The sequence below is a fragment of the Mauremys reevesii genome, linkage group 1 (assembly GCF_016161935.1).
Source record: "Mauremys reevesii isolate NIE-2019 linkage group 1, ASM1616193v1, whole genome shotgun sequence".
NCBI classification, from domain to species: Eukaryota; Metazoa; Chordata; order Testudines; family Geoemydidae; genus Mauremys; species Mauremys reevesii.
Window position 1 is genome coordinate 239,719,265 of NC_052623.1, and position 18,581 is coordinate 239,737,845.

Genomic DNA, 18,581 nt, shown 5'->3' on the forward strand with positions numbered 1-18,581 from the left:
CTTTCTGCTGGCTGGATGCTGCTCATCATGCTGGGCTTTCAGATGAGCCCATAGTGTCCACTTATTCTGGGCACTTTGGTTCATTGGCCTCTGATAGAAGTTGCAAGTGGTTGAGGTCTTTCCCCTTGCAGTGGCTGTGAATTAGACCCCCCATTGGTAAGGAAGGGGTCTTCCCAGTCCTGTCTCCACTCCTCTTTGTCCTCCACCTCCCCTCATTCATTCTTTGCTCCTCCTTCATCTCCTAGGTCTTTCCCTCTTGCATCCTAGCCACCTCATTCACTCACATAGTTCACAGAGGTTAGTCTAAGAAGGCTGCTATGCTATGGCCTGATACTCGCACTTCCTCCCCAAGTGAATTTTGTTTTGTCATGACAAATTTTAGCTACAGGCCTGAAAATAGTTTCCCACAAACTTTGCTAGCAAAAGGGGTGATGAATAAGACAATTTGAAGTTGGGTTTCTAATTCACTGAAGTATGTGAAAATAATTTTTCCTGCTCTTCATGCTGCTCTCATCAGGCATAAGACGCAGAGGAAACATGACTTCAAAATGCTCAGAGAGTTATAAACATTATAACAAGAATAATTTGTACTTAACTACAGCATCCGAAGAAGTGAGCTGTAGCCCACGAAAGCTTATGCTGAAATAAATGTGTTAGTCTCTAAGGTGCCACAAGTACGCCTGTTCTTTTAACTACAGTAGTCTCTCCCATGTGAGAATGTCCGTGTTTCACAGGCTTTAATTCTTCCTACCTTGTAAGATAGATAATTTATTCCCATCTTACAAATGTGGAAACAAAGGCCCAAAGCAGTTAGGTGATTTGTCAGAGGTTACACAAGAAGTCTGGGAAAGTCATCAGTTGAGAATCCAAGGATCCTGGACTTCCAGTGCCTGGCTGATATCACAAGCTGCCAGAGGAAGATTGGCTCTGAACTCTTTCAACTACTATATACTGTATAATCATCTGAATGAAAATCTCTTAATACTGGATTCCAGGGTCTCCCTTTGCTCAATCCCAGTTGTTCTCAATGTTTGTTAACCGACTGTTCGCTTTGGGTAAAGTACAAAGTTGCTGCTCTATGCAACTGTAATGACTTTTTGGAAAGGAGGCTGTCCTGTGCATTGTTGAAAGCTCTATTCACTTCTTACTGGAACATGGGGAGTTGAGAAGTCATCATTACTGTTTATCAGAGCCAGCTGGAATAAAAAAATCTGCTTAATTATGTTTAAGGTGATATTTCAGTTTTTCTTTCTTTCTTTACTAAAGGCTCTCAGTCTTGTCTCACCCATATACAATGAATTGGTCTATGAGCACCCGCATGTCCCATCACCCTGTGCCTCATTTTCTCTCTCCTGTCCTTTTCTGTTTCCTTCTTATCTTGTTTATTACTCTTTTTTGTTTGTTTGTTTTGTTTCATAGTCCTTTTTGTCTCTCTGGTTATTTTCCTCAGTGGCTCCTCTTCCTCATTCTATCTCTCAGCAGAAAGCTAAATATTCCTTGGGTTGGCAGGAGAAACCATCAATGGTGATGCTGTGGTACCAAATTTTATGCAGCTTGGTGGCTCTATTGAGTTACCAAGAGGGCTGAGGAAAAAAGGGATAGCTTGCACATGTTCCCTAGCGCCGCCTTCTTTAAGAGGCAGTGCACAAGCAGTAGCAGCTTTCAAGGATCTATCTGCTTCTGCTCACAGCTGCAGGAGCATTTTTGCAGTAGCAAGGTGGGACAGATCTGAGATAATGCCGTTTACTCTGCTGCTCTCATGTGATCCCTTTCACCCTGGAGAAATTCTAGTGTTATGTAGGTTGGCAACACAGTCTGATTACCAGTGGAATAAATATGAAAATGTTATATAAATTTAAATAGAGGAGAATTTTTCCAGTTTATAATATTTCTTAATAGTAAGTGATGTTAAACATTATACATCCTAAATTGTATACACTTCTAGATACAGAAGCTGTTTTTGTTTATATTGGTTTGAGAACATAAGAATGGCCAGACTGCATCAGACCAATGGTCCATCTAGCCCAGCATCCTCTCTTCCGATGGTGTCTGGTGCCAGATGCTTCAGAGGGAATGAACAGAACATCCCCTGTCATCCAGTCCCAGCTTCTGGCAGTCAGAGGTTTAGGGGCATCCAGGGCATGGGGTAGCATCCCTGACCATCGTGGCCAATAGCTAATGATGGACCTATCCTCCAGGAGTTTATCTAATTCCCTTTTTAACCCAATTATACTTTTGGTCCTCACAGATTCCCCTGGCAATGAGTTTCACAGGGTCACTGTGCCTCGTGTGAAGGTGTACTTCCTTACGTTTGTTTTAAATCTGCTGCCTATTGATTTAGTTGGCTGACCCCTAGTTCTTGTGTTATGTGAAGAGGTAACGCTCTTCACTCCATTCATGATTTTATAGATCTCTATCATATCCCCCGCACCCCTTAGTCACCTCTTTTCTAAGATGAACAATCCCAATCTTTTTAATCTCTCCTCGTATGGAAGCTGTTCCATACTCCTAATAATTTTTGTTGCCCTTCTCTGCCTTTTCCAATTCTAATATACCTTTTTGAGATGGGGCGACCAGAACTGCAAGGGGTTGGCATACCAAAGATTTATATAATGGCATTATGATATGTTCTGTCTTATTACTTATCCCTTTCCTAATGGTTCCTAACATTGTTTGCTTTTTTGACTGCTGCTGCACATTGAGTAGATATTTTCAGAGAGCTATCCATGATGACTCTAAGACCTCATTCTTGAGTGATAACAGCTAATTTAGACCCAACCATTTTGTCTGTATAGTTGGGATTATGTTTTTCAATGTGCATTACTTTGCATTTATCAGCATTGAATTTCATCTGCCATTTTGTTTCCCAGTTTAGTGAGATCCCTGTATAACTCTTCACAGTCATATTTTGAGTAATTTTGTATCGTCTGCAAACTTTGCCCCTTCTTTGTTTCCAGCCACCTCTTTGTTTCCAGATCATTTATGGATATGTTAAATAGCACTGGTCGCTGTACAGATCCTTGGGGGATCCTATTATTTACCTCTCTCCGGTGTGAAAACTGACCATTTATTCCTACTCTTTCTTTCCTGTCTTTTAATCAGTTACTGATCCATTAGAGGACCTTCCACTACTATTCCAGTTATGCCATGACTGCTTACTTTGCTTAAGAGGTTTTAATGAGGGAACTTGTCAAAGGCGTTCTGAAAGTTCAAGTACACTGTATCTACTGGATCCCCCTTGTCCACATGTTTGTTTACCCTCTCAAAGAATTCTAATAGATTGATGAGGCATGATTTCCCTTTCTGAAAGCTGTGTTGACTCTTTCCCAACAAATCATATTCATCTATGTGTCGTCTGCTTTTGTTCTTTACTAGAGTTTCAACCAATTTTGCCTGGTACTGAAGTTAGGCTTACTGGCCTATACTTACCAGGCTTGTCTCTGGAATCTTTTTTTTTAAATTGGCATTACATTAACTATCCTCCGGTCACTTGGTACAGAGGCTGATTTAAGTGATAACTTACATACCACAGGTAGTAGTTCTGCAGTTTCATATATGAGTTCCTTCAGAACTCAAGCCAGAGTTTAAAGCACTCTTCTCCAGGAAACATATAAGATACAAATCTACAAAACTTTTACTCAGCACGTTTCCAGGGAACTGACTCTCTCAGGAGAACTAAAAACATTTTACCCAGTTATTTTGTAAGATACCAGGCCTGACTCTCATTAACACCAAAGCCCCTTTACACTCTTCTGGCAGTGGAAAGGGGCCTTAAAGTTGGCATAAATTATATTTACTTTCACTTTTGCACATTTTTGTTTTGCTATAGTGGTATAAAGGAACTGTAATATAAATTGAGACTCATGTCCTCCATCTATATCAACTTCTTGTTTCTAACACCTATTTCTATGACCCCTCTCACCTCACCAAACCTCCTTTAGAACATGATGGATCCAAACCCAATAAAATCAATTGGCATTTTTCATGTAACATGGGTTAATGAATTAGGACAAGGAGCTGACATACAATGCTTGACAGTGTGTGGAAGGTGTTTGTTTTATGAAGATAATGAAAGGTGAAAAACTACTTCTGAAATATAATTTTCCTAACAATTTTTCAATGTACATTTTCTGTTTGCAAGACAATCTGGTATCCCAACTCAATAAACCGTATGAATTTCAACAAATTTTAAATCACGTTTGTTTTGATAACATTAAAATAACTGCATTTTTCTTCAATGATATCTTGATGTAAAACAAAACAAAACATATTTTGTTTTGACACTTTACTGCAGTGTTTTTCAAAGTCCTGAAAGCTAATAACCCTTCAGGAAATTGACCAGTGTGTCCTTCCATGCAACTTCCTAAGGTCTAACCATCTTATTTCATACACCTTCTACAGCTGCTAGGCACCCCCCATCCCTCCCCTCGCACCCCCTGCAAAAAATGGAGAGGTCTGCCCATGCACCACCACTGGCTAATCCTGGAGGGCGTACCCCACTCTTTGGAAACTCTGGTTTGCTGTATAATAGAATCATAGAAGTTAGAGATGGAAAAGACCATTCCCTCTACATGCCAATGCAGGACTGTCCCCTAAAATATATTTCCAGTGCTTTGTATCAGCACTCCATACCACACAAATTTTCTTTGTTTAAGTTATCAATTTGTGACTACATTATCACTGTTACTACTATGGCCTTGATCCTACGGAAAGCTCTGCACAGATGCAAGGGGCTGCTGGCATAGGCCTTGGCTACACTTGCAAATTTGCAGCGCTGCAGCAGGGTGTGAAAACACACCCTCTCCAGCGCTGCAAAGCGCCAGTGTGGTCAAAGCCCCAGCGCTGGGAGCGCGGCTCCCAGCGCTGTACGTTATTCCCCACAGGGAGGTGGAGTACGGACAGCGCTGGGAGAGCTCTCTCCCAGCGCTGGCGCTTTGACTACACTTAGCGCTTCAAAGCGCTGCCGCGGCAGCGCTTTGAAGTGCAAGTGTAGCCAAAGCCTATAGAGTGCTTTACGCATCTGGCCCTATAAGTTCTTTACATAACAAATGTACAGGCATGAAGGTAGAGCTATAGACAATGTTATGGTTTGCTAAAGTAAGAGACTTGTGCTATCTTGCCTTTATTCTCTCTCTCCTAGTGGGTCTCTGTCTTTTAAATGTGGACCTTGGCAGGTTGTTGCCAGTACCATGTGTGTGTTCATTTTATAATTATATATATATATATATTATAATGCCCAGGCTCCCCAGTACCCCATTGTGCTAGGCACTGTACAAAGACAAAACAAAAATACAGCCGCTGCCCCCAAAGAGCTTACAATCTAGACAAGACAACAGAAGGGTATAGATAGACAACAATCCTTTGACTATTGAGATTGTGTGTGACTAAGAACATGTTACATTGACCCACGGTGCACAATTTTAAAATGACTTTCCTTCTGCTCTCAGTCAGGGCTCCTTAAATTGTGTCAGCACTTCCCAGTCTTTCAAGAATGTTCTTTATTAGCAGCACTCAGACCATCGTTGAAATCCCAAACCTATTCTTCAGATCATTTTGCCTCTCTCCAGTGTTAACTTTGGCTTTGTCAGTACCCCATTCAGCAGTCAGTCCGTCGCAACGGTGTAGCCACACCAGTGTAAACCCCATGAGTGGACAAGAAAAGCCACCATTTATACTAATTGAGTTTACCCTCATTTCAGGCCTACTCAGATTTGCACTCCTGCAGCTTTAAGGTTGCTGCCCACTGCCTGCTGAATCCCAAGTGATGGTGTTATAAAGCCTAGGAGCTCCAGTCAGGGCTCAGGACTCCATTGTGCTAGGCGTTGTACAAACACTGAAGAAAAAGACAGCCCCTGCCCCAAAGTGTTTGCAGTCTAAACCAAGTGTAGTCAAAGACTTTGTTTGCCCAAGTTTTCAGAGAACCTGGGTGTTCTTCACATGCACAATGATCTGGTAATGAATTATACAACGGTTTTCAATTGGTTCTGAGAGTGCTTCTCTCAAAACCATTAATGATCTGCTAATATATTTACTATACGCAATATTTCTGCTCACCTGACACAGTGACTCATTACCATCATTAGAGATATTCAAGGCTACACTTGATATCCATCTATAAATGGATGATTGGGTATAAAACAGTCAATCCTGTCACAGTGCAGAAGAAATGGGATAGAGGTTCCTTCTAGTCCAAATGATTCTATGATTAATCTGAGCTTCAGTTATTGATACATATCATGGGATATGTTTACAGTAAAAGGTGAAAAGTTTAAAACGCATCTATAATAAAAGGAAAGTGCTATATTCTGAAAGTTCATATGGTTGGTATGAAACATTTCCTATACTGTGGGCAGTGCAAGTTCTAATACATTTAAAAGTGAAGCTTTTCATTATGTTGATGGACATTTGTGAATTTATAGATGGTTAGAACTAACATCTTGCTGCAAAGCAACATCATTTTTAAGACTTGGACTTCCAGTCATAAGAAATTGTAAACCAATTTCCAACTTTTTTTCTATTATAGAGAAGAAATTCATAATGGTTAACAGTGGAGGAAAATGGTCACTATAGAGGCAAAGTTTTTCTGTATTATGGCAAGATGAAAATTTAGTAATAATTCATCACCCAAAGCAGTTCTCTCTTCAATCGTGTTCATTCTGTCCCAAATTAAAGATACAGCCAAAATAGAGGGCCATTGGAGATGGGAAATAAAAAATTATTTAATCACAGAGACACATGAGGAGAGAGTGTATTTTTTCCTTTTTATTTGCAAAGGAGACAAGAGGACAATATACTGATATATACAGCATGATAAATGGTGTGGAGCAGTGGTTCTCAAACTTTTGTACTGGTGACCCCTTTCACACAGCAAGCCTCTGAGTGCAACCCCCACCCCCTTATAAATTAAAAACACTTTTTAATATATTTAACACCATTATAAATGCTGGAGGCAAAGTGGGGTTTGAGGTGAGACTGACAGCTTGCGATGCCCCATGTAATAACCTTGTGACCCCCTGAGGGGTCCTGATCTCCAGTTTGAGAACTCCTTGTGTAGAGGAGGTGAATTGGGAGCTCCTGCTTGCCATCTCATAATAAAGGAACCAGGGAATATGAAACTGAAAGGCAAAGGATTAAAGGGTTTTTTTTTTTAAACAAACAAACAATGCTTAGATAGCCTGTTGAACTCATTTCCGCAATATATCATTGAGGCCAGATCTTATTGCGCATAGGAAGATTTGAAACATACTTGGGAATATGGTGGATTCTCCTTTACTTGAAGTCTTTAAATCAAGACTGGATAGCTTTCTAAAAGATACACTATAGCTCAAACAGCAAATACGGGCTTGCTCTAGAAATTACTGGATGAGGTTTTATGGCTGTTATGCAGGAGGTCAGTCTACGTTATCACAATGGTCCCTTCTGGCCTTAAAATCTATGCTAAAACTATGAGTAAGGAGAATATCCATAGTTGTATTAGGATAAAAAAAATGCATAAGGGATCTAAACTCTTCTGCTTCGTGGCATAAAACAACTACTGATTGACGGATGAGGAAGAAATTTTCCCTATTGGCAGGTTACTCCATAATTGTCTACTGTGTAGTTTCTTGCATCTTCCTCTGAAATATCTGCTGCTGACTGTTTTCAGAGACAGGGTACTGGACTAGATGACCAGTGAGCTGGTCCAGTGTAGAAATTCCAAAGCACCAACCTAGGGTCAGAACAGCATTTTATTCAACTACAAAGTCAGAGGAAATACGTTTTTCTGGTTGGGTGTTTCTGGTTTTTTGCATTCACTTATTTTCTGATGCATCATTTAATATTTGTCATTTTTACTTTGTAAGTACATTTCCAGATTAAGAATAGATTCAATTTGTCCACTGGTTCTTGGCAATCTCAATGTACTGGATAAATTGCATACATATGAGTTGTTATTAGATAAAAAATGGAGGGATGAGGGTTCCAAATATCCTAATAGCCTAGCAATAAGCTGCCCTTTTCAGACACAGATAGTGTAACATTTGTTCACACCTGTGTTAGTGCTAGAATGGATTATTGCCCCTCTTTGGGCTATAAAATCTAAATAAATTAACACTCTCATAGCGTTGGCGCGTAGAGTTCCAAACTACATGATCATGTGATGAGCATGATCTGTAATGATCATCGCTAGTTTACAGCCTTGTTACATTGGTCACTTTGAGGGGGGTAGGTTTAGTTCTTATACTAAGCCCACTTTTTTTTGTGGCTTAGTAGAGCACTGGACTTGGACTCAGGTGATCTGGGTTCTTTTCCCAGATCTGCTACTGTCCTGCTGGATGATCTTTGGCAAGTCATTTCACCTCCCTGTATCTTGGTTTCCCCATCAGTCAAATAGGGCTAACGATACCTCCTTTGTAAAGCAGTTTGAGATCTATTGATGAAAAGTGCTACAAAAGAGCTATTTGCCATCTTCCATAGCAGCTCATCAGTTTTTAAAATTAGGTTCAAGTTTCTCATTAAGGTAAGGACTTGTACTATAACTTCATGAGTCTATTTGCTGTTGTGTCTTAATAATAACAACAAAACATTTGCATTTAAGAAGCCCTTTAAACATCTAACAAGACCTAAAGTACTTTATTGAATATATACAATATATGAGTCATTTTGCCCAACATGGAGATGCAGCTGTCTCAGGGGTAGGAAAACATCAGTTATTTAACAGGACCAGGAGCACCGCACAACAGCATATTGAAGAATAACTTATCCATTTGAAATCATGGGGGAAATTTAGAATGTAATTACCTAATTTGGAAAAGCAGCACTGTCAAGGATATGCAGATTTTGTATCTAAACTTAACTGGGCAGTGCTGCTGTTCTAACTTTTTGGTGTCTCTGAAAAGCCCTCCAAAAAGACACAGACTGCTGGCAGAGTTGGCATTCGTAAAACTTGGCTGAAGACTTGCTTATTTAAACTGGGTTTTTAACACCAAATTATTTATATGGTTCTCAACAAATGGCATTTGGGTTATTATTTACAGAAGGAGGCCCATTGGGGCATGTTTGGAGGGTGGGTGTAAGTGGAGATAGTAAACCAGAGAACAGGAAATAAATCAGATGTCTTCTTTTTCTAGTTGGCTCGCCACAATAAAACATTGCAGCAGATGCTGAAGCCAGGGTCTGATCCAGATGAAGGAGATGAAGCCTTGAAGTACTATGCCAATCACACAGCACAGATTGAGGTAAAGAATTGCTCACCAAAAGGGAAACTATTGTGGTCTGAGGCCAGTTTGCTTCCTACTAGAGCTTCTCCTTTCGATTTCTCCTGAAGGACAAAACACATTTAAATAGGGTAGCTTGTTTTGAAAGGGAAGAAGCTGAGTAATATCATAATGGGGAAGGGAAAAAAGGCCTGGATATTCTTTAAAATTGGCTTAGTGTATTTCAAACAATGGTCCTATAGTCACTCCCCTGTGGGATACGGAACATTTCTTGTTATGGAAATAATGACTGGGGACAGCAGCAGTGTCTTAGAGACAAGAGTAGTAGCACGTCAGTCACATAAATCCTGATTTCAAGCTAAGGAGGTTTATGGATCAAATGAGAATTTTGGCTGTGGTTAAAAAGAAGTTTTTGAAATGTTGTGAAGATTTTGTGCAGTCTTTGCCTAACAGGATGAGGTGGGTCTGGTTCATCAGCTCCTTTCCATATTGTAAACAGCATTCACCTGTTGGACGGAAAAACATTTCATGACTTTGGCAGTAGTAGAAGGTGTAGAGTTCAAAGGTGGCAGCTGTAAGGGGACGTGCCTGCGAGGTGCGCAGGGCTGTCATTTAGAAACTATGACTATCTGATGCAAATCTAGTTGATTAAGGGTGAGTAATTGCACGTAGACTCTCATGTCAAACCACATCCTTCTTGGGGTCTGGTTTATTAAAAGAAAATCACAGTTCAATGTCGTCTAAAATGAAATTCATTCCCCAGCTCTTCAAATTTCTGTCAGCTCCTGCTGGGCTCACTAGCTCCTTCCCAAACCCAGTTCCTGCTCCTGGCATTTCCTAAAGCCTCTTCCTCTTCAGGCCTCTGCCCCTTGTGGCAGGAAGCATCAGCCAAGCCTGTGGAGAGCCCCTTCACAGATCCTCTCTCACCCTGGCTCTCCTGCAGGTGTCTCGCATCGCTCTCACAACCCTCCTGCTCCTCTGGTTCTTTTTCCTGACTATACTTAGGCTGCCCTTATATCCCTCCAGCTGGCCTAGTTGCTAGTCATAGGCCCCCATCGCATGACCCTGGGACTGAGAGGTACGGGTGAGGTGTCACCCAGGACTCCCTTAAAGGGCCAGCTCAGCCATGGACCGTACTACATTCATTGTGTGCCAATACACAGACACACACACACAGAGTTTTGCTATCCTTGAGGTGAACATACATAAATATATTGCTCTTAAATATCAAACCATTTCAGAAGGGAGCAATAAGGCAATTTTTTGCAAAACAGCCACAGCTTGGGGGCTTCCTGAAAGTGAGGATATAAATGACTCTGAGCCCAACACTGCTTCTGTTGAAATAAAAGAGAGGTTTGCCAGAGCTGGGCCAATTGTGGAGTTCCAGATGTATGTTCTCTCAGCTCAGCATACCCAGTTTGTTCAATTTGTAAGTCAAATGATGATTCTGTGACAGCGAGCGCTACAGAAAACCTGGGATCTGAGCTCCAGTGCGTGTTTTCCACCTATTACTACTTCACCAGTAATAGAGACTCCACAGTCAGATTCAGCAAACAGTTTTAATGGAATGGAATCCAGCTCGCTCTCAAGTAGCTCTGTTGGTTCTGAAGGGCTAATAGTAGCAATATCTTGGGTTTTGTCAAGTAAGCAGATAAAGGCAGGTAGGAATTGGCACCATCTGAGTAACAAGGTGCTCCTTTCGCATAGCCTCTTTCATGATTTACAACCTCATAGATATGGGCTCAAGCTACAAAATTAAGTTCTTGATCCAAATGCTAAGCCCTTTAAAGTCTGAGAAAGTTTGGATGTTGAGTTTTGCTTTAGTTTATTATAAATATGGGGGCAGTGTGTAGGGCTCAGATTTGGAATGTCCTCAAAGATTGGGGATACTTGGATCTAGATTTTTTATTTGAGGCACACCTGTATAACCTCATTTTATAGCATCAAAGAATCCTGTGGCACCTTATAGACTAACAGACGTTCTGCAGCATGAGCTTTCGTGGGTGAATACCCACTTCTTCAGATGCAAGAATACCCACTTTCGTGGGTGAATACCCACTCTCTTGCATCTGAAGAAGTGGGTATTCACCCACGAAAGCTCATGCTGCAGAACGTCTGTTAGTCTATAAGGTGCCACAGGATTCTTTATTGCTTTTACAGATCCAGACTAACACGGCTACCCCTCTGATATTTTATAGCATGTTTCTGAAGGCAAAGACAATTTTACTATAAATTACTTACGTGTTTTTTAATGTAGCGTCTTAATGTAATTGAAATTTTTTAAATTAGTTCGACACCAGTTTGTAAATAAAAGCAAGCTCTGAGTCAGAAGGGAATCACAGAATGATTGAGAAGTCTCTGACCGTGAAAGACACATATATTTATATTTACAGATTGTCCGTCATGATAGAACCATGGAACAAATAGTCTTCCCTGTCCCCAATATCTGTGAATTCCTCACTCGAGAATCCAAAAGTCGTGTATTTAATACAACTGAGAGAGATGAACAAGGGAGCAAAGTGAATGACTTTTTCCAACAGACAGAAGATCTGTACAATGAAATGAAGTGGCAGAAGAAAATTAGGAGTAAGTACTGTCTATAGTTTCAAGGATTTAGGTTCAGGTTGTCTAATTGTATTTAAAACCTGTAAGTCACTAAGCAAGTATTTAACGTTTTCATTTTTACTTGTTTCTAATCCCTTTGATATTACAAGAAAACATTTTCCAAGCCCAAGATTGCAAGTCACTGGAGATGTGTCACCTGCGAGAGAGAGAGAGACATACACAAAGAATAAATAATATGGAAAAGTGACTAATAAAATCATCTTCTGGGCTCTCAAGACCAGAATTGAGTGGTGGACTAAATGGGTGTAACTTCACTGAAAACAGCAGCATTGCACCCAGTTATGCCAGATGGAATGTTGGCCCCTAATGTCTAACAAGAACATGTGTAGCTGTATACTTATACTTTTGAATATAATTCACTGAAAACATCTTTCACCATGGGCCAGATCCTCAGCTGGTGTAAAACAGGGTGTGGCTCCCATGAAGTTAGTGGAGCCCTGCCAGTTTTTATACCAGACCTCTCTGCACTGAGTCATTATTTACTATTTCTGGAGAATGTTTTCTTAGTAATAGTACTTTGCATCCCACCATCTTTTAAAGCACTTTACAAAAATCCAGCTGGATTAATTCCCAGCAGAACCCAGTCTGTGACTCCTTGGTGGCCAAGGGGACATACCTACTCAAACTGTTTACAACTCCCATTCCACTGGAGGGCACAGCTCCAGCTGGCACAGGCAAAAAAGTGGGTGGCGCTAGTTTCAGAAGGGACATGGCTAGAACACAAAGGGTAAGCTGGCTGGTTCCATGGGTGTCTCTCCCAGAAACCCCACATAGAACTTAGAGCTGCTCCACCAGGATGGAATTCACAGGGGAGGCAGAAGTGGTGCTACCATCTGACCTCCCGTAGGCGTGAAGTTGCTTCTAGCATCTCAGGAGGTGGCAGATGGCAGCCCTGTCCACCTCCTAGGGTAAATCCAGCCTTTTCACCAATTAAGCTTCACAACACTCCTGATAAGGAAGTGGGATATAGCTATAGATATAGCTATAAGGATCTCTTCACCCACCATTAAAATGCAGAAGCCTCAGAGCTAGAATACAGCAGCTCTTGGACCGTTCACAGCAACATTACTCAACTGATTAGGAAGGAAGTGAAGATTACCAGATATGGGCAGAACTGCGGGAGGATTTGGCTCGCCAGAGTGGAATGAATTAACTCAAAGCTTTTACCACCGCTAAAAACATGATGTTGGGTTGTAGTTTTTGTGAATTTAATTCCCAGGCTGTAGTTTCTATTTCAAAATAATTCTGCTCACAAAGTAGGACTGGGATCCCAGTTAAAAGAAACACCAACAAACACACACAAGCCCCCAACCGTTGTCTGAGAGAGTGCAGTCTTGGATTTGACCTCTGTAATGCTAAGCAAGCATACATTAGGGTTTTTTTTAATCCAAACCAGAAATTCCCACATTTCCTTTCATCTGTGGAATACTTAACAAGCCTTCCTATTATTTTGTTTGAAAATGCAATATACATTCAAGTGCTATTTAATCTTTACCCCAGTGTCTGAGTTGCTATGTTATCGTACAATGCTGAATAGCTCGAAATGAGAGGATGCCTCATGCAAAGGCTCCAGATCCTTAAAACCCAGAAGTTAACAGCCTAATTTTACCACAAGTGAAATCTTAATGTTTAGTCTGAGCTGACTCTAATTGTGGGTAATTAAAGCCAACCTTACTCTGAGACAAAAAGCTCCCGTTTGAGGAGTTTCGAGGAGTCAGCTATGTTCTTAGTCACTTTCAACAGTATGATAGCAAGTGAAGCCCTACAGCTGGCAGAAAGATCCCGGAAGGTCAAGGGTGCCTTTTTCATGTGCACAGGAAATTCAGAGCACTCTAAGAGTCTTTATAATTTCCTGAGAAATATGTAATCTTCAAATGGTTAAATTTCACATGTTTTAGAGATTTTTTTAAATACCATATATTAAGATGATTCCAACCAGTACCAGATTTACCATGGCACCAGGCCCACAGTCCAAAGGGGCCCCGGCCCGACCCACTCTTCTCTGGCCCCCTCCCCCATCTCTCTCCTGTGGGGGCAGAAGCTTGATGCTGCCGGCTCCTGCTGCAGCAGGGCAGGCTCTGCCTGGCCTCTTCTCCGGAGGGTGCTACGTTCCCTCCCCTCCCCATCTCCCTGCCGCCGATCAGCTGTTTGCAGGCAGTAGGGAGGGAGAAGAGTGGAGCCTCAGCACACTTGCCGCTCAGGGGAGCAGGAGAAGGGGCGGGGGCGGGGCATACCCCTCCCTCCAGTCCACTGCCATGAGCACCCTCACGACCCCAGCCCACACCTCCAGCCCCCTGCCCTGACTCCTGCACCCTCCTCACACACACCCAGCCCCTTGCCCTGACTCCCGCACCCCCTCACACCTCCTCAGTCCCCTGCCATGTACCCCCCACACATACCCAGCCCCCTCATACCCCATGTCCTGACTCCTGCACCCCTCCACACATCCCCACCCCACTCTGAGCACCAAACAGGAGCTCCTGCACCCACCCCCCATTCCCATCTGCACCCCTCACACCAAACCGGAGCTGTCCCAGGTAAGTGCTCCACACCCCAACCTCCTTCCCCAACCCTGAACCCCCTCCCTCACCCTAGCTCCTGGCCAGACCCTGCACCCCAACGTTTTTTACGTTTTTTTAATAAAGCGCTCTTATCCAAAGCACTTTACAATAGTTAGCTAACGGTACAAACAATATTTGGAAAGATCATTAAGTGGTCCATCGAGACCCTCCGTGATTTTCCAGTGGTCTGTGGAGAAATAAGTTAGACTCAAGAACAATCAAGGTACCTCACTTTATTTTCATTTACTTTCTATTACTTATAGGAGGAGGATAAAGGAAAAAAGAATGAAAAACAGGGGTGGGGTGAGATAAGAGAGAATGTTCTTTTTCTTGGCTGGGTCCCAAGGAGGGGCCCCAAAAATGAAGCTGGGCACAGGGCCGAGGAGCCCCACTAACTCTAAATCCGCCACGGGGTCACGTCACCTGGGCTGGGGATACTGTCAGCTGATCCCCACAGTCTCCAACCTACCTGGGCAGTACAGCAGACATGGCCCTGCCCACTAGCTCCTCTCCACTCCCTAGCCCACCCAGAACCAGGTAGGTACCCACTCTGTGGGGGGAGATCCTGTTTACCCCCTCCCCAGCCCTGCTGCGCTTGCAGTTTACCCCTGGTCCCTTTGCTCCAGGGACCAACCCTAACTCCTGCCCCACTGTGCTTTTGCCCCCAGCCCCTTTTACAATCATTCCCCGGGGGGCTCACAAAAAGTTAATCCAGCCCTGTCCAACACTCACCTCATGGGGTCCTAGAGCTCAAGCCTGAGCCCAAATATCATCTACATTGCAATTAAACAGCCCCTTAGCCGGAGCCCCGTAAGCCTAAAGGCTTGGCTACACTGGAGAATTACGGCGCTGGTGGTGGCTTTACAGCGCTATAACTTACTCCCCGTCCACCCTGGCAAGGCACATACAGCGCTGTATCTCCCTGGCTGCAGCGCTGGCTGTACTCCACCTCGACGAGAGGAATAAAGAGAACAGCGCTGCTCTTGCAGCGCTGGGGTGCCAGTGTAAACAGTGATTAATCTTACTGCGCTGTAACTGACCTCCGGAACCTTCCCATAATGCTTTTAAGTAAAGATAACACTTTTTGTTTTGTTGTGATGCCTCTTTGTTTTGTTGTGAACTCGGGGCTCCCGGAGCTGCTTATCTAAAAAACAAACACAGCTCCTGTTTGCTCGAGCAGAGGCAGGCAGGGGGATGAATGTCCACAGCTAGTGTTTGCTTGAGGAGAGAAGCAGCCCAGAGTGGGAGCGGGTCCGTTTTGGAGCAGCTGCTTATCTGGTCAGTGAGGAAAAAAACAAAGGTGGCTATTTGTATTTAGTGAATGAGAGAGGGGTGGGGGAAGGGGTCGGAACTTGCAAGGCAGGGAGCTCACACAGTGTCAGCTCCAAAAATCCACTCTCTCTCTCTCCCACGCTCCCTGTCACACTCCACCCCACCCCCCTCTTTTGAAAAGCACATTGCAGCCACTTGAATGCTGGGATAGCTGCCCATAATGCACCACTCCCAACACCGCTGCAAATGTGGCCACACTGCAGCACTGGTAGCTGTCAGTGTGGCCACACTGCAGCGCTTTCCCTACGCAGCTGTACGAAGACAGCTGTAACTCCCAGCACTGTACAGCTGCAAGTGTAGCCAAACCCTGAGTCTGCTGGCACTGGCCAGCAGCAGGTGTTTAATTGCAGTGTAGACATGCTCTAACTGTGTTTGTACAGCCCTGTAGCACAGTGGAGCCTTGGCTTCAGATAGGCCCTCTAGGTGCTATTACCAAAATACAGTAACTCCTCACTTAGTCATCCTGGTTAACGTTGTTTCATTGTTACGTTGCTGATCGATTAGGGAACATGCTCGTTTAAAGTTGAGCAATGCTCCCTCATAATGTCGTTTGGCAGCCACCTGCTTTGTCCACTGCTTGCAGGAAGAGCAGCCCGTTGGAGGTAGCTGGTGGGGGCTTGGAACCAGGGTGGACCGGCAGCCCCCCTGTCAGCTCCCTGCTCCCCTAAGTTCCCTGTGCTCAGCAGGCTAGCAATTGCTGGCAGTTCAGCTGTCCCTCCCCCAACTGCCATGTGCTGCTCCTGTCCTCTGCCTTGGAGCTGCTTTGGGGAGTCTCCTGCTTACTGTGCAAGGTAGGGGGGGAAAGAGGGGTGCTAATGTCAGGGTGTCCTCCCTGGTCCACTATTTTACCCCATCTCCACAGAGAAGGGGAGGGGACACAGGGCTAAGAACAGAGGGAGCTTGCTGGCAGCAGCTGCTGTCTCAACTTGCTGATCTGTTTACAAAGGCAGTGTACTTGGAGTGGGGTCAGCGTACTTAAAGGGGCAGTGTGCTTCTCACACACACACACACACACACACACACACACACACAAGATGTGTGTCACTGTCTCCCCTCCCTCCATTCATGCTGCCTTGTAGAGTGTGAGGCTACATTAACAACGTGTTAACCCTTGAGGGCTCAGCCGAGTGATAGTACATCATTTAGCAGCAAGGCATTCCCTGGGAAATATACCTCCCTCTTCCACCCTCTAATTTCACCACCTCAACCAAGCTTCACAATCATCATTGCTGTGTACAGTATTAAATTGTTTGTTTAAAACTTATACTGTGTATGTGTGTATATGTGTATAGATATAGATATGTCTCTCTCTCTAGATACACATACACACTCTCTCTCTCTCTCTCTCTCTCTCTCTCTATATATATATATAATAAAAATATATAGTCTTTTGTCTGACGAATTTTTTTTCCCCTGGAACCTAATCCCCCTTCCTCCTCCCCCCCCCCCCAGTTTACATTAATTCTTATGGGGAAATTGGATTTGCTTAACATCGTTTTGCTTAAAGTAACATTTTTCAGGAACACAACTACAACATTAAGCAGGGAGTTGCTGTAGAACAGATCTGTTTAGTTAGGAGGGAGGACTTAGAAGCCTGAGCACTGCATGTAAAATACTAAGACTCCCTAGAACCTTATTGGCAGGGTTGATCCTTCCCCTCTCCCTTAGGTAAATTGTGATTTATGTGGTTTCAGTGAGTTGTTTGGAAAAGACTTGACTGTCCCGTGAGGTCATAAAAAACCCATTGCATTTTTGTAACAGAGGGTCTGTGTTCTGGTATCTTTCACCAAAACATCCTCTTCCCTGCACTCCTGTGCAGCATACAGGGAGTCATTTGTCCACAGATTTCCCCTTCCCTTTCAGTGTCAAGTGACATGATTCCTTCACAAAAGGTCCAGGCCTCCAAACTTAACACAGGTAAAACTCTCATTAGTAAGCCCCAGAGGGTAGTAATTTAGACTAAAGAATACTGAGATCCTTCTGGGTGGAAAAGTGCCATGTAAATACAATATTCTAGGACTATTAAACCTGTATTAAGTATTAATTTTTGAGTTCATTATGGATCCTGAATATTTATTTTTTACTTTACTGTTCTCTATTAAGCTGCCTTTCTTGTTCGCATGAAGTGGTTGCTCGCAGGGGCGGCTCTAGAAATTCCGCCGCCCCAAGCAGGGCTGCGCGCTGCGCCGCTCGCATCGTCCTTCCCCGGCCCCGCGGCCGGGGCAGAAGTGCCTGCGGACGGTCCCGTGGTCCCGCGGCTCCGGTGGAGCATGCGCAGGCATGCCTGCAGGAGCTCAAGCGGAGCCGCGGGAAGAGGGGACCCTCCGCAGTCATGCCTGCGGCAGGTCCGCTCGTCCCGGGGCTCTGGCGGACCTCCCACAGGCATGACTGCGGAAGGTCCGCCGGAGCCAAATGCCGCCCTGCCAGGACAATGCCGCCCCACGCGCCTGCTTGGCGCGCTGGGATCTGGAGCCGGCCCTGGTTGCTCGTAAGCTCATGCATCTCCTTATCATTTCTCCAATGCTGCTTTTCTCTCCTTCCTAGATAACCCAGCCCTGTTCTGGTTCTCCAGACACATCTCCCTCTGGGGGACCATTTCCTTCAACCTGGCTGTATTCATCAATTTAGCAGTTGCTCTCTTCTACCCCTTTGGAGATGATGGAGATGAAGGCAAGTAATCCTTTTTTTTTTTTTTCTTCTACTAGTGAACTTTTTCAGTTTTAAAGCAACACAAGCCGTCACATCACTGCATCTTAAACAGCAATTTCTGTGACTCTCCTTCTGCCTTGCAAAGCTCTTGAATAACATAAACAGAACAGTTAAGATATTCAGAATTCACTAGTCATTTTGGATGCCCATTTTGGGACAC

General features: G+C 43.7%; 1 protein-coding gene and 1 long non-coding RNA gene across 9 annotated transcripts in view; one reads left to right on the plus strand and one right to left on the minus strand.

Annotated features, from left to right (window-relative positions):
• The window catches only part of ITPR2 (inositol 1,4,5-trisphosphate receptor type 2), a 348,068-nt gene that overhangs the window by 284,088 nt on the left and 45,399 nt on the right, over positions 1-18,581 (plus strand). For all 8 annotated transcript variants that reach the window (XM_039542701.1, XM_039542709.1, XM_039542739.1 and 5 more), the window contains 3 exons: positions 9,108-9,215; positions 11,588-11,780; positions 18,257-18,382. In XM_039542701.1, the coding sequence (XP_039398635.1) occupies positions 9,108-9,215; positions 11,588-11,780; positions 18,257-18,382 (427 nt within the window). The remainder of the gene's footprint in view (positions 1-9,107; positions 9,216-11,587; positions 11,781-18,256; positions 18,383-18,581) is intronic.
• The window catches only part of LOC120407243, a 39,367-nt gene that overhangs the window by 6,229 nt on the left and 14,557 nt on the right, over positions 1-18,581 (minus strand). The window lies entirely within an intron of this gene.